Source organism: Myxine glutinosa, chromosome 6 (genome assembly GCF_964187855.1).
Source record: "Myxine glutinosa chromosome 6, kmMyxGlut1.1, whole genome shotgun sequence".
Lineage (NCBI taxonomy): Eukaryota > Metazoa > Chordata > Myxini > Myxiniformes > Myxinidae > Myxine > Myxine glutinosa.
This window is the reverse complement of record NC_136266.1, coordinates 58296661-58321886: the sequence shown is the minus strand read 5'-3', so window position 1 is coordinate 58321886 and position 25226 is coordinate 58296661. Positions and strand designations below refer to the sequence as shown.

Genomic DNA, 25226 nt, shown 5'->3' with positions numbered 1-25226 from the left:
ATTCCCTTTATAAAATGAAAGGCTTGACCGAATTATTTCAGAGCATCATGTTGGAATCCTGGTCCTTGTGGGCCTCAGTTTTATGCATTTTGCTTTCCACAAGCTTGTGTGTTTGATGAATCAAATAAATATCTCAGTTGTTCCTTCTCTCAATCATGAGTCTTGAGTCCTAAGTCACGGATCCATCAAATGGCGAGCCAGGCAGGAGATCAGCTCTGGCAGACTCGGGACGCGGCTCCAGGCGCGAGTGAGTGGGAAAAAACACCAGCTGGTTTGATCGGTCTGGGTGAGGTGAGCCTTGGGTTTATTTTGTTATAGACTGGGATGTTAGGCTAAATTGGAACTCACTCTGTCGCTCGGTGTCGTTTGCCTGTTTCCTGCTCGAGCCTGGACCTCGAACAAAATTTAAGAACGAGCCGTTTTTGGGCTCCAGAACAACTGAGCTGTTTATAGGATTCGTCAGGGTAACGTTACGGGACGGGAGAGTAAGGTGCCCCAAGAGGGCGCCGAGGATAAGGAATAGATTGGTTTCGAAAGTAAGGTTAGAAGCGTCATAAGGACGCCGGCAAAAGTAAGGTACAGTTAGCATATATGCGGGAGAGATCTTTGATTAGGCGGCTATATGCGGGAGAGATCTCTCGGGAATAAGGAGTAAGGTTGCCTGATTACCTGGCGGTTAGCTGGACAGGTAAGATACGGTTAGCACACAGAAAGTTGAGATGAGGTGGTCGAACCTCTTCAGGAGTTATGTTAGAGAGCTGAGATGAGGTGGGCGTACCTCTGGAGTTAGGCTAGAGGGCTGTGAGGTGGGCGAGCCTCTCGGCTCTCGATGGCCTGAGGAAGCAGGCAAACTAATTGCATGTGCAGGATGAGGCGATTAAGGAAATAAGATAGGTAAGTGAGCCAGGGAGCGACCAATGTCGCTCGTTGAAGATCAAGACCCGTGGAGGGGTTAGGTAGATCAAACCCCTACCCCCCAAGCCCTAAGCTCTGTCCCGGGGCTTCAGGCAACACCCCCTGCGCAGCGAGCCCCCCCTGACCCCCCCTTCCCCTGCCTCAACCTTCTCACCCCTTTCCTCCCCTTGTCCCAAAAATCCCCTTTTCCTCTGAATGAAATGAGACGTATACGAATGAATGGGAATTGCTGCACAAGATGCTCTGAAATTGATGGGTGTGCATGAATCCACGTGTGCTGTAATGTACGCGGTTAGTGTCAAGTTGGTCGGATATAAGGAAACACATGAAATGCGAGCCGGTTTGACAGTCACGTGGTTTGAGGAACATGAACGAATGTGGATTTTGATGACCACTTGATGTGCAACACCACTGTGTGGGCTTCGAATCATTGTGATTGGCCGCTTGCGGTGCGGGAATCCAGACCGGGATTGCTAAAACCACACCCCAATATTCCCTTTATAAAATGAAAGGCTTGACCGAATTATTTCAGAGCATCATGTTGGAATCCTGGTCCTTGTGGGCCTCAGTTTTATGCATTTTGCTTTCCACAAGCTTGTGTGTTTGATGAATCAAATAAATATCTCAGTTGTTCCTTCTCTCAATCATGAGTCTTGAGTCCTAAGTCACGGATCCATCATATATATATATATATATATATATATATATATATATATATATATATATATATATATATATATATATATATATATTGTTGCGAATATGGAATTTGGCCTCCATATCCGCTTGTAAATATTCCCCTATTTCCCCAATACTCCCCAACTATCCCCAATCCCCCATTCCCTAGTCCCATTGTCTGTAAACAACACTCTGTAGAACCGACCTTCCCCTTTTTCCCCCATTAAATGTCGTGCCCAGGTCCACCGCATCACACGTAGACAACTTTCGGACATCTTGCTAGTTATTCTTAGTCTATGTCAGTTAAGGACTCGTTTCCATTAATTCTGACTCTTCGTTGCACCAGAATGTGATTATATGGCACCAGTAGTGAGTTTAGGACCTTTCCCCTACCTCCTCCCATCTTCTTCCCCAAACAACAACAACAACAATTACAACAACGGCGCGCGGGGGGAGTGTGCGTCCTCCCACCAGCCCGGTTAGCCGCCATGACCATGCGCTCCACGGGGTTACCACGAAGGGGCTCCTTGTCAGTCCCTCGTCAAGGGCGGAGCCGGTAACCCCCCCCGCACGCACCCAATGAGAAGCGACGTGCCGATTCCATCTGGGGCGGAGCTAACGAGCCGAGGGCGTGTCACTCCCCGCCGGATATACGCAGCGACTGACCGGATGTGACGTCAGATGCGCCCCCAGCTTGAGACGACAAGACGCCACCTCGAGCGCTGTGAAACCTCCCGCATCTCTGGACCGGACCGGGTCGATTCTGCCCTGAGCCCAGGTGCACCTGGAGCCATCGCTACCCGCCTTTCCTTGCCATCAATCCCCGTGTGAGTCAGCCTTGTCCCGTTTATCTGTCGTCTGTTGGGGTTAATATAAGAGTGTGTCTAAGTGCTTGTCTTTCTATGCTGTCCCTCTCATCCCTGTAATCTGACCTTCCGCCTTAATATAATCTCCTCCGGAGGTCTTGAGAACCGTATCCCTGGTGTCGCGTCATTTTAATCCCAGCCGTGTGTCTTTTCCTTCATTGATCTAGCGTAGCGCGATTAGTCAACGTTCGGGTATAATCGGGTAACTTGTGCAGACGTGGTCATACCAAAACCGCTCGGTAAACTAACATCCACCACCGCGTCTGTAACAATTGGTGTCGAGGAGTGGAATTCGGACCCGGGACTAAATTTATTAGGCCCAAATTTGTAACAATTAGAATCGATTCGGAGCGCGTTTCCCGCGCGAAATTATAACGGCGAAATTTGATTTTGTTATACGAAAATAAAAACCCGAATTTTGAAAGTCGCGCTATGGCAGACCAAGACAGCTGGGGTCCGGTAGGGGAGAGTGAGGCAGGGTCGGTCCAGGACCAAATTGAGGGACGCGAGGAGAGCGAAGCAGCGAGGGTAGCAAACGCACAAAATGGCGCCTCGCTGGTCACCGCGCCCGCGACCGTGGCAGCGCCCCCGATGGATGTGAACCTTTTTTTAATAGAAATGAAGGCCCATATGGACAAGAATAATAAAGAAATGGAAAACAGAATAATGGTGGGAATGAGGGCTAATAGTGAGCGATTGAAAGGCAAATTGAGGGACATGAGGGACGAAGCGAGGGCTCGGAGAAAGCAATTGGGGGTAATGAGGGACGAAGCGAGGGGTACTGGTGAGAAGGTAGACAAAAATTTTGAGGGGTTAGACAATGGGATAAAAGAGGTGAGAAATGGGTTAATGGGGGTAGAAAACAGAATGGCCGCTCAAGAGAATCAAATGGAAGGGATGCAAAAGGGGTTAGAGGGGGTAGAAAACAGAATGGCTGCCCAAGAGAATCAGATAGAGGGAGTGAAAAATGGGTTAGAGGGGTTAGAAAACAGGATGGAAGGCAAATTGAGGGACATGAGGGACCAAGTGGAAAGGGAAGTTAACCAAATGGGGCAGCAGATAGAGGGGGTCAGAATGGGGGTAGAAACCAAACTGGATGCTCACAGGGAGGAAATGGAGCAGATGAGGGTGGCATCTGGGCAGGAGATGCAAGTGATGGGAGAGGAGATCAGAGGAGGAGTGAGTGAGGAGGTCGGAGGAGTGCGCGAGGAGGTGAGGCACTGTAAGGAGCACATGGAGAAGGAGGTGAGAAAGGGGACTGTAAAGTTACAAGGGGGCATAGAGGACCTGACGCAGGAGGTGGAACAGCTGACGGAGGGACAAAAAGGACTAACGGAGCAGGTTCAAAGGAACACTGCGGTATTAGGAGGTTTAAAAGCGACACAAAACGACATAAAAAACGACTTGATAGCGACAAAGAGGGGATGTCAGATGGTACGTGAGGGACTGACAACGAGGTTGGACGAGGTGATAGAGGTAATGGAGACGAAGGACCGGCAGGTGAGGACGCACCTGGAAACGGTCAAGGTAGCCTTAGAGGATGAGCTTGAGGAGACGTACCGGGGAATAAAAGAGGTGAAGCACAAATTAGAAGAAGTGGAAGAAGGGATGAGCGAAATTAAGAAGCGACGGAGAGGGGATAAGAAAGAGATAAAAGAGGAGATAAAAGAATTGGTCCAAAGTCTGTGTTTGGATCGTGATGATGTGCTCATTAACCGGATGAGGGATTCGCAGGTGATGGAGGAGAAGCGAAGAGGAAGAGGACCGGTGTAAGTGGTGACCAATATGGTCGTGCGTATGATGCGCCAGGGGATTTAAGAAGCTTGGGGGTCGAGATGGACCCGGGTGTTCGTGAGAGGCCGTTGGTGAAGTGTGCGACAGGTCTGGTGTGCGAAAGAGGAGGTGTGCGAGAAAGTCCGACTCTGGGGTGTGTGAGGAAAAAGTGTGTGCCAAGGAGTGAGGGTGCTGGCGAGAATGAGTCGGTCGTAGCGTGTGTGCGAGGGAGCACGTGGAAGCGTGGTGTGGTGAGTGTTACAGAGGGTGTGATGGGAGAGTGTGCGCGAGAAAGGTGTGTGACGGACAGGTGCATGAGGAAAGAGTGCGCTGTCAGAAGTAAGGAAGAGTGTCCACCTGTGGTGAGTGTTACAGAGGGTGTAACGGGAGAGTGTGCGCGAGGAAGGTGTGTGACGGACAGGTGCATGAGGAAAGAGTGCGCTGTCAAGAGTAAGGGTGAGTGCACGGTCAAGAATGGAGGTGAGAGTAGTGAGAGTGACAAGGAGAGTGAGTTTGTTGTGACAGGTGAGCGAGGATGTACACCTGGGATGGAAGGATGCACACCTGGAATGGTAGAGCGTGAGTGGGAATGCACGCTGGAATTGGTAGTGAGGCACGTGGTAGGATGTGCGAGTGAGGGCACACCTGTGATTGTCACAGAGGAGGTGACCGAGGAGGGGGCGCGAAGCGGTGTATTGGTGAGGTGTGCGAGCAACGAATGTGTGCCAAAGTGTTCGGTGGTCAGGTGTGTGACCAAGGCTGTGAGTGGAATGGGTGTACCTGGGTGTGTAAGGAAAGGTACGAGGAGCATGGGCACAGCTGGATGTGTGAGCAAGGAACGGGCTGCGGGGTGTAAGCGTCCAGGTGAAGCATCGACGTTAGACGGGGTAGAGTTTAGAACGACTTATAGCCGAATCGGGCCCTCGGTGCGTGCTGGGCCTCGCTTTGAACGGCCGCGTCCGTGCTCCACTAGGCGGAGCGGGCGGCCCGATAGAAAGAGTCGTCATGGCGACCACTTTTTGTTGAGGCATTCCGGCAGGTCGAGATCGGGACATTGGATGGCTCCGTGCCGAGATGGTGCGTGGGATCTCGGCCCGGGTAAACCCCCGTCCCTGCACCGAGTGCCGGACGTGTCCAGCCGCTGGCACAGAACAACCCGCATTCATGGCTTGGCTTTACGAAGCCGGGCTTTGGACAGGAATTGGCGCACCGAGAGGTATTAGTGAGTAGACTGAGTGATGAGGTTAGTGTTTTGGACCCAAAATTAGAGAAAAACAAAATTTGATGATTGGCAAGGGATTGGCAGTAGTGATTGGCAGATGATGGGCAGTGATTGGCAAATTTTTAATTTGTTGAAATTTGATGTGCAAAATTGGTAGTGAGCGATGGGCCCGGTGGGTAAGGGGGGCATCCCTGCCACCCTTCCCATGTGGGGGCAAAGGAGCAATAGCTTATGGGGTGTATGGCAGTGAAAACTAGCCCGGGTGGGTTAGGTTATATTGATAGGGCCCTAGAAGATGACATTAGGTGACGTTAAGGTTAGTTAGTGACTGACACCTGTAGTGGGGACGCAGGTAGATTAGTATGGATGATAATGACGAGGGAGCGCAATAGTTTAAAGGGACGACTGGGAAGCGCAAGTTTCAGAGGGGAGTAGTTAGATGAGATGATGCCGTGTGTGTGAGAATTGAACAGGTGTGATTGCACAGGTGTGCAACTGGACAGGTGTGTGGAGCAGTGTGTGAGTAGTGAGTTGTGGATCAGCGCGAATGCGCTTGGGGAGAGAAGGGTGCAGGTGGCACCAGGTGTGAGAGCACAGGTGTGCAAGTACAGGTGTGTGGAGAGAGTTGGAGTGAGTGGTACGGAGTGGTGTGCATGGTGCGAAGGTGTGAATGGGGGAAGAGTGGACCCCCATCACGGATACCCGGGGCGGGTAGTGTAAGTGTTAGGTAGAGGGTACAGGTAAATTGTGGTTGGATATTGGCATCTGTGGTACGGGTGACAGAATGGTGTTGTGGATGGGTGCATTCGTGTTGTGGAAATGGCTGGGCGTGTAGCCTGTTAGTGTGTGTAGTTGGTTGGGCACTCCACCACTGTGAGGATGTCGGCCAGGTGAGGCCGCAGGTGGGCTCTGGGAGCCGGTAGAGTTGTGGATGGGGCCCGAGGATCCGGAGGACGGACCCGGGTAGCCCAGTGCCAGAGAGGGCACCGAGTGGGGAGAGTGCCAGAGGGCCTTCCCCAGGTAGTTAGGTTAGGGTAAGGAGCAGGTAAGCTCGGAGGCAACTGCAGTGGTGGAGGTGTGCAGGTGGGTAGACCCACTGGGAGAGGTACACGCCACAGCCCAGAAATTGTGCGAGGGCACCGGGAGATGAATCGGGGGAGTGAGACCCCAAATTGAAGAGCACCACAGTTTGGCCAATGGGAATTGGTTTTTAGAACCCATAGTGTAAGAGGGCCAATGGTTTGGCCGGAGAAAGACCCCGGGTAGTGTAAAGTTGTTAAAGTCACTTAGGAAATAGTTAGGATTGATGAACCTGTCGCACCATACGCAGCCACTTACCTGTGGTGATGATGATGACTCCACACCTGTGTTTTCTTTGTTTGTTGCAGGAAATGAGATTGCTGTGGATTTGTGAGACGCATCACGACGTGGATGAGACATTGGGGTGATTCCATCTCTCCCTCCCTAGGAGGGACTGATGATGAATTGGTAATGGCAAATTTTGATGTTCAGTTGGAGATGGCAGATTTTGATGAAAGTTGAAAATGGCAAATTTGATTGGTTAGGAGGGAGAGAAGACGAATTTGGTTTATGGGAGGAACGGGGAAGACAGTAGGGATGTTTGTTGATTTGTAAAGTAGATGTTTATGGGTAGTGTTGTGTTTTGTGGATACAGTAAGGGGTAAGGGAGGGGCCATGTAGGTTACCTGGTGGGGGGGGGCGTACGATAGGAACGTACCTGTCTCACCTGGTTCCCATGTGCCCCCAGTGTGCATCATCTTGTATTGCGTGCACTTTTGCGCCCTTACCACCTTACTCATTTGTCTGCTTCTTTTGTCTCCCACCTCCGAGGACCTGGCTTTGGGGTAGAGAGAGAGGAGAGAGAGGTGCTGGCTACGCAGTTGTGGGCCTGCACTTTCGCTGCTTGCTGCCTGGATCGATACACCATATGGACCGCAACGTTTGTGGCCACCCACCATGGACCGCGGTTCTTATGCGGCCAAGCACCACCCGTGGATGGACCTATGGGTCAACGTGGCACCTATGCCATACAAGGTGAACCACTTATAGTTGGCCCCCTGACGGCCACAATATAGAAATGGACGCGGTTGGTGCCTTTCTTTATTTTTGAAAGAAGTAAGAAGGCCAAGTGCACCACATGAAGGCAAGACCAGCGGCAGAACATCGGCCGGCTGCGACACCACCGGTGATTTATAGACACTTTATTGGTGCACCGGATGGTGCTGACTGTACATGATGGGGTGGTGCTTTTCGTGCTGGGAAAGGGTGCTCTGCACGTTATTAAAGGCCGTAGGCCACAGAGCACTCGTGGGTTGGTGTATCGATGCTGGCATGCGTGCGCTCTCTATGCATAACATCTGCATGTGTCCCTCCAAAAACAGGTCCTGGATCGTAGTGTAAATATCAGCGTAGTCTTGTAAATAATGCTCCCTACCGGCTGTATGTTTAGTTTGAGGATTCTTTCCGGATTCGGTTATCCTGTGGGTGTGTTTCTGTGAGGAGAAGGGTGCAACGTCGCAGGGGGACATATTTACTCATTTGTGAATATCTGTAAAACTGTCGCACTCAGGGTAGAGTTAATAGTAGAGGGAACTACATTGCGTGCCACACTAAAGTAGGTAAAAATTTATCGGGTCGGGACGCCCCGAGGGTAGAGAAGGGTGCAATGTTGCGAATATGGAATTTGGCCTCCATATCCGCTTGTAAATATTCCCCTATTTCCCCAATACTCCCCAACTATCCCCAATCCCCCATTCCCTAGTCCCATTGTCTGTAAACAACACTCTGTAGAACCGACCTTCCCCTTTTTCCCCCATTAAATGTCGTGCCCAGGTCCACCGCATCACACGTAGACAACTTTCGGACATCTTGCTAGTTATTCTTAGTCTATGTCAGTTAAGGACTCGTTTCCATTAATTCTGACTCTTCGTTGCACCAGAATGTGATTATATGGCACCAGTAGTGAGTTTAGGACCTTTCCCCTACCTCCTCCCATCTTCTTCCCCAAACAACAACAACAACAATTACAACAACGGCGCGCGGGGGGAGTGTGTGTCCTCCCACCAGTCCGGTTAGCCGCCATGACCATGCGCTCCACGGGGTTACCACGAAGGGGCTCCTTGTCAGTCCCTCGTCAAGGGCGGAGCCGGTAACCCCCCCCCCCCCGCACGCACCCAATGAGAAGCGACGTGCCGATTCCATCTGGGGCGGAGCTAACGAGCCGAGGGCGTGTCACTCCCCGCCGGATATACGCAGCGACTGACCGGATGTGACGTCAGATGCGCCCCCAGCTTGAGACGACAAGACGCCACCTCGAGCGCTGTGAAACCTCCCGCATCTCTGGACCGGACCGGGTCGATTCTGCCCTGAGCCCAGGTGCACCTGGAGCCATCGCTACCCGCCTTTCCTTGCCATCAATCCCCGTGTGAGTCAGCCTTGTCCCGTTTATCTGTCGTCTGTTGGGGTTAATATAAGAGTGTGTCTAAGTGCTTGTCTTTCTATGCTGTCCCTCTCATCCCTGTAATCTGACCTTCCGCCTTAATATAATCTCCTCCGGAGGTCTTGAGAACCGTATCCCTGGTGTCGCGTCATTTTAATCCCAGCCGTGTGTCTTTTCCTTCATTGATCTAGAGTAGCGCGATTAGTCAACGTTCGGGTATAATCGGGTAACTTGTGCAGACGTGGTCATACCAAAACCGCTCGGTAAACTAACATCCACCACCGCGTCTGTAACAATATATATATATATATATATATATATATATATATATATATATATATACGTATATATATATATATATAGATATATATATATATATATGTATATATATATATATATATATATATATATATTGTTGTGGATATGAGGATTGTGTTTTTTTGATTGTTTTATTGTGGACCCTCCTGCCTCCAGTCTGTGTATAAAGGTAAAAGGTCGTTCCGTAGTTATTTCATAAACAATCACGTTAGCCAATCATAGATTTCCTCCTTGTTGACAGTTATTTCCTTATTCTGTGTAGTAGGGTAAGGCCTTGTCTTCCATTAATTTGACACTCCATTGCACTGCATTAAATAAGGTAGATCCCTCCGAAATGGCATCTTCAAAGTGCCAGGTTTGCCAGGTTTGCTGCAATTGCCAACTGCATTTGGGCGGTTTTCTTCATTCGCCATTGCTGCCCTTTGGCTGGGGCTGGCTCGAATCGCCCCAAAACCACCATTAGCCACGAGGTAAGGCTGGGGAAGAAAGGCGTGTCTCCACCTCGTCATAGAGAGGAGGAGTGAACCAGCCCTTGCCGACCAACCCAGAACGAGGGTTTGGCTTTAGAGGGCGGAGAGAGAACGTTTGGGGGAGGTTCGCAAAAGGGTCAAGGGTGGGGCTTATATAACCCGCGGGGGACGCCCCCAGAAGAGAAGAGGAGGGAGGAGATCAGATCACAGACAAGCCTGAAGAGAGTCCTGTGAGTTTGAGAGAGAGGGAGAGAGAACCCGTAACGCCAGACCCCCCACCAGCAGCGTTGGCTCCACCAGGCAGCTCCGACCCGTTACTCCGCGCACACCACAGGATCGGTGACATCGGCGGCCGTCGAGGTCCAGCCCGACGTCCCGTGCGGGATCAAGCTCCAGCCAGCTCCGTGCCTTCCTCCCCCTCCAGCCACCCACCTCCTGCCATTCCTGTCATCATCCCTTTTGTGTATGTGAGTTTGTTTTGTGTGTTCTGTCCAGGGTATAAGTTAAGCCTGTTTAGATAAGCTAGCAATTTTCACTGTCTCCTTGATTTCTTCTGTAAATTATTTTATTATCCTTCCTCCTCCTTGGTTATTTTGGTCCTGTAAATAGTAATAAATAATAATCGTATTTAAAACCTTTTTTTTGCCTTCTTCTTCTTCTTCTTCTTCACATCTGCGTCGTCTTTGTCTTTTCCCAATTGAATATCTGTGGCACGATTTGGCCAATGTTCAGAATCGGGTCTAGTCATTGTTAACGGTTCGGGCCGCGGCGCCATCCGCTCGGCAAATTAACATCTTATCCACGGTCCGTAACAATAACAATATATATATATATATATATATATATATATATATATATATATATATCTAAATATCTATAAAGCTCAGTTGACTTTTTGCTCCACCAAATAACAGCGAAACGGGGTTGAGTAAAAGGGTGAAAATTCTACAGATGCTGTGATAAATAACTATCTCTGTCGGTTTGAATGTTTGAAAGAGAATAGACGTCTGGAGGGTGATTGAAAAGTAACTCCCTATTTTAAAATATTTAGAAATTATTTATTTATTGTAATAGTTTTCTCAAATTTTTAGTGTTTGTTCCTTGATGTATGAGAATTTAATCTGTGTTGGATTTTTTTCAGAAACTTGACTACTGTTACTACTTGACTTGACTACTGTCAAGCACTCTCTGCTGAAGACTGCGACATTTGCATGGAGTTTGGGGAGGTGATGCTGGCTTGGTATGAAGATTGGTCTGATCTCTTTAAAAATATCCTCTGGTCTGATGAAGCGGTATTTCACATCGGTGGGTTTGTGAACCGTCACAACTGCTATTACTGGGCAGGAGAAGATCCTCGTGTTATTTCTGAAAAAACGCAATATCGGCCCAAGGTAACGGTGTGGTGTGGAATGACTTCGGAAAGGATTGTAGGTCCCTTCATTCTTCGCGATACCATGAATGCCAAAAGGTACCTCACCATGCTGCAAGACGAAATCTGGCCAATTATCAGTGCTTCGGAGAATGTTGAAGATTTGTTTTTCATGCAAGATGGCGCTCCTCCACATTTTGCTATTGTTGTTCGTGAATGGCTGAATGCCCACTTCCCTGGGAGATGGATGGGTCGTCGTGGTCCGTATGAGTGGCCAGCCAGGAGCCCTGACTTAACACCATGTGACTTTTTTATTTGGGGTTGGGTAAAAGAGCAAGTCTATTGTACCAAACCAACGACTTTGAAGAACTTGAAGGGCAAATACGAGAAGTTATGTCTTCCATCCCACAAGAGTTCCTGGTGAAATCAGTTGACGCGGTTCCGGGCGGCTTGAGAAGCTGGTGGCGAATTCTGGTGCCCATATAAAATTTTAAATAAAACTTCATGCTATACGCTTTCTTCTTATATCCATTTCTTGTAAAGAAATAAATTATAAGTATTTTAAAATAGGGAGTTACTTTTCAATCACCCTGTATATAAACGCGAGTTGTCTGTGTGTGTGTGTCCGCGTTTTATTCAGAGATGGCTGAATGGATCTTCATCAGACTTTCAGAGGTTCATAAGTGAGTGCCTGGGAGTGTTTTAGGCAAAAAAAAAAAGTTTGAAAAAAAAAGTTCGTTTTTCTTGGAGTTAAAAAAAAACAAAAAAAAAACCCCCTAGGACATACCGACGGTCCTCCCCTTCCCCCCTCTCGATAGTGCCAAAGCCTTTTAAAATGAATGACAGTTATATACAAGTACACATTCACATAAATAAAAACAAAATACAATACAAATACAAATACAAAAATAAATACAATACAAAATAAAAACAATTACCAGACATTTGAATGCAAATAAATCAAACAATTCCAGAAGTGTACGAATTTGGTAGTATGGCTTCTTCTTCTTCCTGATCGGCATCACACTTAACTCAGAAACGTGAGCCACATTCACTCAGAAACGTGAGCCACATTCACTCAGAAACGTGAGCCACATTCACTCAGAAACGTGAGCCACATTCACTCAGAAACGTGAGCCACTCCCCTTCCTCTCCTGCCTCCCCCCTCCCCTCCCCTTCCCCCCTTCCCCTTCCCCCCCTCTCCCCCACCCTTCCCCTCTCCTTCCCTCCTCCTTCCCCCCCTCCCCTTCCCCCTCCTTCCCCCCCTCCCCTTCCCCCCTCCCCTCCCCTCCCCCTTCCTCCTCCTTCCTCCCCTCCGCCTTCCCTCCCCTTCCCCCCTCTCCTCCCTTTCCCCCGTCCCCTCCCCTTTAAATATAAATTCTCTGTAAAAGATCTTCCACATCTGACTGCTCCCCTTCCCCCTCTCCCCACCCTTCCCCCCTCCCCTTCCCCCCTCTCCTCCCCTCCCCCTCCCCCTCCCCTCCACCCCTCCCTTTCCTCCTCTCCCCTTTAAGATATAAATTCTCCATAAAAGAGCTTCCACTTCTGACTGCTCCCCTTCCCTCCTCCCCTCCCCTTCCCTCCTCCCCTCCCCTTCCCCCCTCCTTTCCCCTTCCCTCCCTCCCCTCCCCTCCCCTCCCATCCCCCTCCCCCTCTCCTCCCCCTCGTTCCCCTCCCCTCCCCTCCCCCCCCCGTTCACCTCCCCTCCCCCACCCGGCAACGCCGGGTACTTCTGCTAGTGTATATATATATATATTACTCAATGAATTTAGACATTTCCTCAGTAATTATATATTGAAAATTAAATGTTGACACATCTCGGACTACTGTGAGTATCTCGTTCAAACTTTTGAATGCCCCTCGTAAAGTAAACTGGAGTAAATCTTTAAATAGTAATTAGTGATTCCATACTGCTCTGTCTATATTAGTAAAGGCTTCAGTCGGACCATGTAAATCTGCCAGGCCAGACTCGCGATTAAAACCCAATGGGTCCACACTGTGATGTCTCCTAACAATGTTTGAAGCCACACTCATCAAATCACAATCGATCACTGAACACACACTTGCCCTGAAGGAGGAACGGCACAATAAAGAGCCGATACTGACGAAATGTGGCATAAAGCACTTGTGATAGTTACACCTGATATTACGAATTGAATGAACCATTATTCATTCATATCCCTATACTGTATATGATTCCTCACCATCCCAGGTATCCTCATTGTATACAATCTACGCCTACTCTTATACGGGCTAATTTTTGGCTCTAGAATTGAATGTAGGATTGTGATTATGAATAAGATTTAAGCACAAGTTCAAGTATAAAGCCTAAGTAATAAAATATCTCAGTAAGACCTCACCAAGACCATCATACGATATCCTAAAAAGGACACCTGTACACGTAAGCGGTGAGGGAGTAGCCACAGGTACTACAGAGTACTGACCGTCATGGATGGTCGAGCTCATTTCGAGGTATGTATGAACAAGATGCATGCATGACATTCCACTGCTGCTCTTTTAGAATCACATGGGATGCGGTTATAGTCTGGGATGTGCAAGGAAGCATAAATAATTAAAGATTTAACAGTTACCTGCATACACAGCAGCAGCGGTGTGCCTGGCATCATATGGACACTTCGCCGTCCCGCTCACCTCTTCACCTGTGAACTCGAGTGAGGGTAGCTGTTCGGAGGGAGGGTAGAGAAGAGTGCTGCATCAATTAAGTCATCACAGAATTGTAAATTGGTGATCTCAACAGGTGGGATGAGTGTTTGCATGATGAGTGAGTGTTTGTTTGCATGATGAGTGAGTGTTTGTTTGCATGATGAGTGAGTGTTTGTTTGCATGATGAGTGAGTGCTTGTTTGCATGATGAGTGAGTGTTTGTTTGCATGATGAGTGAGTGTTTGTTTGCATGATGAGTGAGTGTTTGTTTGCATGATGAGCGAGTGTTTGTTTGCATGATGAGTGAGTGTTTGTTTGCATGATGAGTGAGTGCTTGTTTGCATGATGATTGATGAGTGAGTGTTTGCATGATGAGTGAGTGTTTGTTTGCATGATGAGTGAGTGTTTGTTTGCATGATGAGTGAGTGTTTGTTTGCATGATGAGTGAGTGTTTGTTTGCATGATGATTGATGAGTGAGTGTTTGCATGATGAGTGAGTGTTTGTTTGCATGATGAGTGAGTGTTTGTTTGCATGATGAGTGAGTGTTTGTTTGCATGATGAGTGAGTGTTTGTTTGCATGATGAGTGAGTGTTTGTTTGCATGATGAGTGAGTGTTTGTTTGCATGATGAGTGAGTGTTTGTTTGCATGATGAGTGAGTGTTTGTTTGCATGATGAGTGAGTGCTTGTTTGCATGATGAGTGAGTGTTTGTTTGCATGATGAGTGAGTGTTTGTTTGCATGATGAGTGAGTGTTTGTTTGCATGATGAGTGAGTGTTTGTTTGCATGATGAGTGAGTGTTTGTTTGCATGATGAGCGAGTGTTTGTTTGCATGATGAGTGAGTGTTTGTTTGCATGATGAGTGAGTGCTTGTTTGCATGATGATTGATGAGTGAGTGTTTGCATGAGATGTAACGACGAATCCCAGTTTTAATGGAGACTCCCTTTCTTTAAAAATTGGAAGGCACTTTGTGAATAGTTTTTCCCCAATCGAGCCTTCATTACCTCCGCCACCAAAGGTGGATGGAGGTTGTTTTCACCCCTGTCTGTTTGTCTGTTTGTCTGTCTATTTGTCTGTGAACGAAATATCTCAAAAAGTTGTGGACGGATTCGGACGAAATTTGGCAGACAGGTAGCGTATGTCACACGGACGAAATGATTAGATTTTGATGAAGATCCGGATTCGGATCCGGCTAGTATAATTTTTTTAGTGATTCTTCACCATTGAGTGATATGGCCAACCAGGTGGAGGTATGCTCTCTACTGAGTGCCGTTCTCGTGTTTCATTTGATTGAGAGTGGAATGTTAGGAAAGAGACACGGACATCAATGTTAGGAAAATATCAATCGATGACAGATTTGCTTCAAATTTGACAAATGTGATCCTCAATGTTTGCATCACCAAATATTGGTTGTTTTTGGGTCAACCTTGTTGAGGCATACAAAAGGTAAAATGTTTCGCAAGCCAAATGCGAATGGCAGTCAAGCATTTAAATATGACAAATCTGCATGTTCACCTCCTTATTACTATATAAAAGGTAAATAGGTGATGGTACACTAAACGGGCAGCACTCAGTTGGCCTGTTTAGCATTCCCTTATGAGGACGTACCTCATTATGATGGTGTTTTGGGTCTACGGGGTGTTTTGGGTCTTCGGGGTGTTTTGGGCGTTCGGGATGTTTTGGGCCTTCGGGGTGTTTTGGGTCTTCGGCGTGTTTTGGGTCTTTGGGGTGTTTTGGGTCTTCGGGGTGTTTTGGGTCTTCTAGGTCGTTGGTGCCATTTGGGGCTTCAGGGTCTTTTGAATCCTCTGGGCCTTTAAGGGTATTTCGGGTCTTTGGGGTGTTTTGGGTCTTCAAGCTCTTTGGGGTCTTTGGGGTATTTTGGGTCTTCCGGGTGTTTTGGGTATTCGGGGTGTTTTGGGTCTTCGGGGTGTTTTGGGTCTTCGGGGTGTTTTGGGTTTTTGGGGTCTTTTGGGTTTTCGGGGTCTTTTGGGTCTTCGGGGTCTTTTGGTTCTTTGGGGTCTTTTGGGTCTTCAGGGTGTTTTGGGTCTTCGGGGTGTTTTGGGTCTTCAGGGTGTTTTGGGTCTTCGGGGTATTTTGGGTCTTCGGGGTGTTTTGGGTCTTCGGGCTCTTTGGGGTCTTTTGGGTCTTCGGGGTGTTTTGGATCTTCGGGGTGTTTTGGGTTTTTGGGGTCTTTTGGGTCTTCAGGGTCTTTTGGGTCTTTGGGGTCTTTTGGGTCTTTGGGGTCTTTTGGGTCTTCAGGGTGTTTTGGGTCTTCGGGGTGTTTTGGGTCTTCAGGGAGTTTTGGGTCTTCGGGGAGTTTTGGGTCTTCGGGGTGTGTTGGGTCTTCGGGTGTTGACCTATTATGTTGACCCTCACTACAGTGTGTTTATTTATCCATTGTCTAATGACGTTATAGTCATTCATCTAAAAATGCATCGACGTGTCTCAAAATGTCCTTGTCCTTGCCTGTTACTTGTGTCAGATCCCCAATGACCTCAAATGAGTGTTAAAACAAAACTGCTGATATAGTCTAGTAGGAAGACTAGGTCCCCCTGCACCCCCCGGAGATATACTTCTAATCAGTGTTTCTAGATTGGAAAAAATGTGTAGAAAATGACTAGCTATGGCCCCAAGCTGAAAAAATGTCCCACATACCATTTTTATGCAAATTACTGCTGCCATTATCAAAAAAACGATTTTTGACATATCTCAGCCAATATTGCAGATAATTGAAAAATGAAGGTGTCTAGACCCATGTTTTGAAGGGCATAGATCATGATAGAACTATTCATAACATGATTACATGTGTCTATGGTATACTAGTATGCATATTAATGCTGTAATTACAAAATAATCAGTTTTACAAATGATAAGGATACGTTAATACTGCAGATAACTTAACATGGTACATAAGGGGTCTAAACCCAGGTATTTTCAAGGTTAAATGTCAACAAGATGCTCCTGAGTCTTGCATAGGGGCGGGACATTGGCAGTAACATTGGTACCACTCAACTTTTCTTCCCACCATTGACTTTGTATTGCGAGAGATTTTCACTTGCTTATTTAAAGGTTTCTCACCCAGCCCACGTAAAATCTACCAACTCCTGCTGTTAACTCCCAAACATATTTTTTTATGTTATCCAATCACAGTGCAGAAATGACAGACTAGAGATCCAAATTAGTGCTGCTATAGCTGCCATTTTACATTTCCATCCATGTAACATGCGCGCTCGCGCGCTCGTATCAATTGGTAATGTCGCGCGCTCGTATCAATTGGTAACGTTGATGTTATTGAATACCTCAGTTGAAAGTTCAGTCTTCCATTCCATCTGTGTGTTGTTCTTGGTATTCATCCTCCAATCTAGCCAGGTAAGATGCTAACTATAATGTTACTCACACTCTTGACTTCAGTTTCTGCATGAAATCATAAACAGGCAGAATAACAGCTGAGCCAGCTAGCACCATGTTAGCTAACGTTAAAGCTAGCCTCATCTATGTACAGTATGTTCCTAATGTCGGTGTAACTTAAACTTTTGTTAATGCCAAACATGAGACATATCTGTTGACTTCTGTATATGAATTGAACCAGAAAGAGGCACGACAGCTGAGCTAGCTACAGTAACTTAGCACAATGTTTCATTGGCCTAGATAGCTAACGTTAGTGTGGAAGAATTTAGATGTTTTAGCTATTAGCACTTTTGATGCCACTAAACATGGTTTAGTCAGCTAAAAAGTACCCTAGTGTAGAACATGACTCAGAACCTCTGTTACCTCACTGAAAACTCAGAGCCTCCTTTCACAGGCACTTTTAACATCATTCGTGATTTCTTATTTGTCATTTAACAGTGATGGTAGACATCGACAGCAAGCATGCCCAAAAGAAAACGGAGTGTAGAACCTGCAGCCCAAAGCTCTCCTCCTACATGCATCCTTCATGTACCATCCATGTCTGATCATGGGGATTTCACGCCCCTCCGTAAAATTAAAGGATCTGCTTCAGAAAAACTGCAACTGCTTCAAAAGATCCGGGATAGACGTCTCAACCAACCGCATGACTCCCCATGTCGTATGCAATCAGTATGTGATCAGATCCCGGCAACTCTTCCTGATGACCTAGAAAGAGTAGGATATCACAGCAAGTGTTATAAGCACTTTGTCCGCCACTTTCATCGTCTGGGAGATGATACAGAACCAGGGCCATCAACCTCATCATGGCATCACTCTCCTCGTAAACCAGGAGGTTCTGCTGAACCCATCTTCCCGCCAGAGTGTATATTTTGTGAGAAAGTTGAGACCAAAGATGCTCATCGCAATACTGAGAGGCCTACAACCTTCCCATCCTTTAAAAACAAAGAAAATGCATGGGAGCAAATCGAAACACGGGCTGAGAAAATGGGTCTCTATCGACTCCATCGAAAGGTGAAAAACAAAGACCTCTTTGCATGTGAGGCCAAACACCATCCGTCATGTTTTAAAGCTTTCCGCACAGCATTCTACAACTATGAGCGTGCGATTCACAGAGCCGAAGCACCAAAGGAGCAGGCTTGCATGTCAGCCGCCCATGAAAAGGCATTCAACTCAGTACTGGAACACATTCAAACCCAGGTCATCCAGCAGAATAAAGTTCTACAGCTTTCTTCCTTGCGCTTGCTCTATGTCGAGGAACTGAAACTGAATGGATATGAGAACTCAAATTATCGGTCAGAGAAACTACTGAAACGCCTACAGAATGACCCAATCAAGGAGCATATCCACTTCACGAAGGTTGATCATGACAAATGTGATGTCATTTCTTTCTGGCTTGTGCACAGCTCAAACATAACAGTTTCCAATGCTCTCGCACGAGCATTCACACTCGGAAGCACAAACAAGAACCAAAATGTTGCCCTCCAACTTCGCCAGGGTATTCTACAGGCTTTCAGAGAGTGTAAAGACCAACCATGGCCACCAACAGCTGAAGACATGGAGCTCAATCCTGAAGACATCCTACCTCCAGACCTTGTCCGCTTTCTCAGCGTGCTAATGACTGGCAAGGAGGGCATCGAGACAGAAAAGGTGAAGCGTCTGGTCTTCTCCATTGGACAAGATCTGTGCCGTGCAGTGTCAGATGGAAAATGGAAGTTACCAAAGCACATTCTCCTCTGTGTGACTGTAAGGCACCTGTTCCGAAGCAAACAGCTCACCACAATACTACACAGGCTTGGACACTCTGAGAGCTACGATTTCGCCTTGGAGTTGGAAACTGCTCTCGCCAAGGTCCTGGATGAAGTCTCAACTTATCGTACACCACAAATTGTGACAGGAGAGGGCAACCTTGTATTCCACTGTGAGTGGGACAACTTGAATAAAACCACTACCAGTGTGCACGGCAGCAACATTGTAAACAGTGCTGGAGGAATCATGGTGCAGGAGGTCAAGCCCGGGTTCGAGAGCAGCAAGGACCGAATGCTACCTACCATCAATAGGTCACAACAGCGTAGCCTGAAGGTCGACACACCAAAAACTCTCCCACCCTTGCACTTTACTCGCGTTGGCCCGAAGTTCCCTGAAGGCTCATCATTCACACCGCCAGCAGAGAATGACACAGTCTATGCCACTACGATGCAAGAGTACTACATCTGGCTCTTCATCAGATACATCGGAAGCTGTGGCCTGCAGCCTGTGCCTGGGCTAGGGGGTTTCACCTCTGCAACTGGTTCTCCCCCACCCAGCAAATCAACAGTCGACTACTGCACGCCTATCCACCAACCGATCACAGACAACGCAGTTGTTCGTGAGCTACTGAAGCGTTCCGAGGCAGCAACTGCTGAGGTGGGTCAGAGATGGGTCCTGAATACATTTGATCTGGGTGTCTGCATGAAAGCCCTTCCCATCATCTGGCGCTGGCCAAATGAATTTGCTAGTCATGTAGTAACGATTGGACCCTTCCACACATCCATGAACTACATCGGGATGCTCACTGGACACAAGATGCGTGGTTCTGGATATGCAGAGATTCTCTTTGAGGCACAACTAGTAACAAGTGGATCTCTCAAAGGTGTTCTCAGTGGAAAGGCCTACGCAAAGTCCCTCTTTTGCCTCAAAACAGTGTGTGAGGCAATGGAGAGGCTGTTGATGGAGAGATTCACTGAGGAGGAGAACATCATGATCTCTGACCCTGCTGTGCTTCTCAGAATGACCCAGTCTTGCAACCGAGAGCACCTCGATGAAGCCCTCAAAGACCCCTCAACTCTACTCCTCATCAAAAAGTACCATGCCTTTGAGGAAAAGGTGCGCAAGGGCCACCTGGGGAAGAAGAGTTTGACTCTGACGATTTCGATGAAAATGATGATGACTGACTCAGTGTAGAATCACTAATGCTAATGATGTTTATCTAAAACAAGCAAGAGAAGAGTGGTCACATTGAGTGCTAGGACTATTTTGACAGTTGTAATATTTAGAAAAATAAAACTTTGTGTTAACGTCTGTGTAGACGGACCTTAATATGAGTCTATTATTTCGTAAAACTGTGATTATTTTGTAAATAAAGCACTAATTAGCATACTAGTATACCATAGACACATGTAATCATGTTATGAATAGTTCTATCATGATCTATGCCCTTCAAAACATGGGTCTAGACACCTTCATTTTTCAATTATCTGCAATATTGGCTGAGATATGTCAAAAATCGTTTTTTTGATAATGGCAGCAGTAATTTGCATAAAAATGGTATGTGGGACATTTTTTCAGCTTGGGGCCATAGCTAGTCATTTTCTACACATTTTTTCCAATCTAGAAACACTGATTAGAAGTATATCTCCGGGGGGTGCAGGGGGACCTAGTCTTCCTACTAGACTAATATGAAAGTGGTCAAGTTGGAGGTTTTCTGTGGGTTGTTAGACAAATGAGTATGTCAAAGATGGGAATATATCTGAATGCCATGTAAGACAGCAGAGCATGGAACGAAATAAATAAGATGTAAAATTTCAAAATCACGGCACGGCAACAACATTTCGAAATGTCCGAATAATGAGGAGTCCTATGATTTGATGTTAACACACAAGCAACAGTCCATGAACCAGTGGTAGAGGCAGACCATTCGTACATTGGCATCTAATATGGGACCTGGTTCATGTACTTAAACGATAATGGGCAATGTAACTCAAGTATGTTGGAAACATGGACATGGACATGGACAAAAGGATATGCAAGGAATTTGGACGCAGGAGGAGGCCATTTGGCCCATCAAGCCTGCTCTATATCTAAACATTAATTCACTTTAACAGTTCAACAACTTGAATTCACTGGGGGAGGAGATGTGTGGGATGGAGGAATGAGGTTGAGAACAGTGGGGCAAGTACAGACCAAGTTATTTTATACACATACATAATATGACAAATAATATGTATTATCTATCTATAATTCCAGTAATCTCTGTCTGTCTGTCTGTACGTCTGTTTGTTTGTCTGTGACCGCTGTTTCTCGACAACCACGGGTCCGATATACTTTTAACTTGCCAGGTATATTGCTGGGGACCCGAGGATGTGCCTTTTCAAGGTTTCATATTAATCGGACAATTACTTACCGAGCTATGTCCAAAAAACGATTCAACCAATCAGAGAGCAGCGAACGATCGCGTGTGCCGAACGTGGAGGACACACTCTGCCTCGGATGGCACATTTGAGAGCGTATTCATTTATTTCACGTTTGCAAACTATGTTGGCGTTAAACTATGTTTTAAAACTAATAAAACCGAATTTGCGATTCATTCGCTTTCCTGCGCGTTTGTGCACGCGATGGCGATTTCTTTACCAAACTCCGGAAGCCGTTCGCTTTGGACCAAACCATTGCATGTAAATAGAGGGGGGGGGATTGTCACCGTACTCGCAAGCCGTTCGCTTTGGACCAAACCATTTCATGTAAATAGAGGGGGGGGATATAATTTTAGATATAGATATAGTACGGGCAATGCCCTAGTCTATCTATAATTCCAGTAATCTCTGTACGTCTGTACGTCTGTACGTTTGTCTGTGACCGCTGTTTCTCGACAACTACCGGTCCGATATACTTGAAACTTGCCAGGTATATTGCTGGGGACCCGAGGATGTGCCTTTTCAAGGTTTGAAATTAATCGGACAAGTACTTACCGAGCTATGGCGATTTAGCCGTTCGCCGTTCGCTTTGCCGTTGCGAATGGACCAAACCATTCATGTAAATAGAGGGGGGGGGGGGGTTCTGTGGTCGTTCGCTTTGGCTTTGCGAATGGACCAAACCATTCATGTAAATAGAGGGGGGGGTTCTGTGGTCGTTCGCTTTGGCTTTGCGAATGGACCAAACCATTCATGTAAATAGAGGGGGGGGTTCTGTGGTCGTTGCGAATGGACCAAACCATTCACATCGAATCATCGAATCACATCGAATGGACCAAACCGTTCGCTTTGGACCAAACCATTGCATGTAAATAGAGGGGGGGGGGTTCTGTGGTCGTTGCGAATGGACCAAACCATTTCATGTAAATAGAGGGGGGGGGGGGATATAATTTTAGATATATATATAGTACGGGCATTGGCAAGGAACGGGCACCCACGTACGGGCAATGCCCTAGTCTATCTATAATTCCAGCAATCTGTGTGTGTGTGTGTGTGTGTGTGTGTGTGTGTGTGTGTGTGTGTGTGTGTGTGTGTCTGTGTGTGTGTTTGTCTGTGACCGCAGTTTCTCGACAACCACGGGTCCGATATACTTGAAACTTGCCAGGTATATTGCTGGGGACCCGAGGATGTGCCTTTTCAAGGTTTGAAATTAATCGGACAAGTACTTACCGAGCTATGGCGATTTAGCCGTTCGCCGTTCGCTTTGGCGTTGCGAATGGACCAAACCATTGCATGTAAATAGAGGGGGGGGGGTTCTGTGGTCGTTGCGAATGGACCAAACCATTCATGTAAATAGAGGGGGGGGGTTCTGTGGTCGTTACTGCCACGTGGTTTCAAAGTTTTTTTTTGTTGTTGTTGTTTGCACGCATGTTTTTTTGCACCCACGTACGGGCACGCCCTAGGATGTTTACACACACACACCCCTACACAAATTTTTTTTTTTTTTTTTTTTTGGCAAGGAACGGGCACCCACGTACGGGCACGTCCTAGCTTATATATAGTACGGGCATGCCCTAGTCTATCTATAATTCCAGTAATCTGTGTGTGTGTGTGTGTGTGTGTGTGTGTGTGTGTGTGTGTGTGTGTGTGTGTGTGTGTGTCTGTGTGTGTGTGTGTTTGTTTGTCTGTGACCGCTGTTTCTCGACAACCACGGGTCCGATATACTTGAAACTTGCCAGGTATATTGCTGGGGACCCGAGGATGTGCCTTTTCAAGGTTTGAAATTAATCGCAGAAGTACTTACCGAGCTATGGCGATTTAGCCGTTCGCCGTTCGCTTTGGCGTTGCGAATGGACCAAACCATTGCATGTAAATAGAGGGGGGGGGGGGTTCTGTGGTCGTTGCGAATGGACCAAACCATTCATGTAAATAGAGGGGGGGGGGGTTCTGTGGTCGTTACTGCCACGTGGTTTCAAAGTTTTTTTTTGTTGTTGTTGTTTGCACGCATGTTTTTTTGCACCCACGTACGGGCACGCCCTAGGATGTTTACACACACACACCCCTACACAAATTTTTTTTTTTTTTTTTTTTTTGGCAAGGAACGGGCACCCACGTACGGGCACGTCCTAGCTTATATATAGTACGGGCATGCCCTAGTCTATCTATAATTCCAGCAATCTCTGTGTGTGTGTGTGTGTGTGTGTCTGTCTGTGTGTGTGTGTGTGTGTGTGTGTGTGTGTGTGTCTGTGTGTGTGTTTGTTTGTCTGTGACCGCTGTTTCTCGACAACCACGGGTCCGATATACTTGAAACTTGCCAGGTATATTGCTGGGGACCCGAGGATGTGCCTTTTCAAGGTTTTAAATTAATCGCAGAAGTAGTTACCGAGCTATGTCCAAAAAACGATTCAACCAATCAGAGAGCAGCGAGCTATCACGTGTGCCGAACGTGGCGAACAGACTCTGCCTCGGATGGCACATTTGAGAGCGTATTCATTTATTTCCCGTCGGCAAACTATGTTGGCGCTATGTTGGCGTTAAACTATGTTTTAAAACTAATTAAAACTAATTTGCGATTCTTTCGCTTTCCTGCGATATGCGACCTTCCGGACAGTCAAATGAGGACGTCACTTCCGGACTTACGGATAGTCATAGTGACGCTGAACTGATGCTGAACGTGGCGAGCAGACACTGCCTCGGACGGCACATTTGAGAGCGTATTCATTTATTTGACGTTGCAATCTGTGTTGATTGTTGTAAGGTACGATCGATTGTAGTACATACATATTTATATTTTGTACATATTCATTACGGGCACGTCACGGGTACGGGTACGGTACGGGTACGGTACCGGGTACGGTAACGCCACGTACGGGCACGTCCTAGTTATTAAAAAGGCAGGATAACCTAGAACTAGAGGTACACACACTCGCCTTTGAGGTGTCTAGCTTGGGTTGGAATCCTGAACCAGCTATAAACTGCCATTCCGGTGTTGCACAAACAGGGCGATTCATCAGTGTGTGTGCCCGTCCCTCGCATGGGCATTCAACTGGGCATCCCGTCCGCTGCCATGACTTGGTGGACGTTAAATATCCCATGGTGTCCTTCTTGGAGAGTAGGAGAGCTATCGCCGGGACCCTGAACAAATTCCAAATTCCTGCCCTAAGTACTGCTGAGAAAGCAATGGCAAACCACCCAGTATAACAATTGGCAATACACTGCTTCGGCAGCACCACCGCTCTGTAACAAATTCAATCAGAATTATTTAAAATCCTAAAATTGTTTTTATTTTTAAACGTTTTTTTGGGGGGTGAGGGGGGGGGGGGGACAGTTGTAGGGTGAAGAATTAACAAACATAGGTAGCACATCTGTGTTTGCTCATGTCTGTGAGAGGGTCTCACAGACCTCACAATCACTACACAGATAAACAATAACCCATCAATACCTCAGGTACTTAAGTAACATCCCTGCCAATGTCCATCATCCATGTACCCCTCTGTCCCCAATGCTTTGAGGTATCTATATGATTCATGTTTAAACTTATCTACTGTTTGTGCTGCCACTATCTTTCCAGGGCGACCATTCCATCCATTTACTTCTGTGAAAGACCGGCCTTGCCTTACTACCACCCTAAACTCTCCTCTTCTTAACTCTCAGGTGTGGTCCCTCATCCTGTCAGTGTCCATTATGCTGAAAACCCTTCATTTTCTTAAACATCTCGATCAGATCCCCTCATAATCGCCTCCTTTATAATGTAAATAGTCCTGGTCTCCTTCATGCAGCCACTCTTCATAGGTTAGTCTGTGGCTAGGCCTGGACCCAATCTCGTCACTACACTGAACCCTCTCTCTTTGTCATTCCTCAAATGTGGTGACCACTTGGGGGTTTGTTACCTCCACCACGAAGGTGGATAGAGGTTATGTT

At 47.0% G+C, this 25226-nt stretch overlaps 1 protein-coding gene across 1 annotated transcript in view; it reads right to left on the bottom strand.

Annotated features, from left to right (window-relative positions):
- Positions 1 to 25226, bottom strand: part of LOC137429821 (semaphorin-6A-like) — a 328190-nt gene that overhangs the window by 160554 nt on the left and 142410 nt on the right. The window contains exon 8 of the mRNA XM_068120099.2: positions 13663 to 13753. Within this exon, the coding sequence (XP_067976200.2) occupies positions 13663 to 13753 (91 nt within the window). The remainder of the gene's footprint in view (positions 1 to 13662; positions 13754 to 25226) is intronic.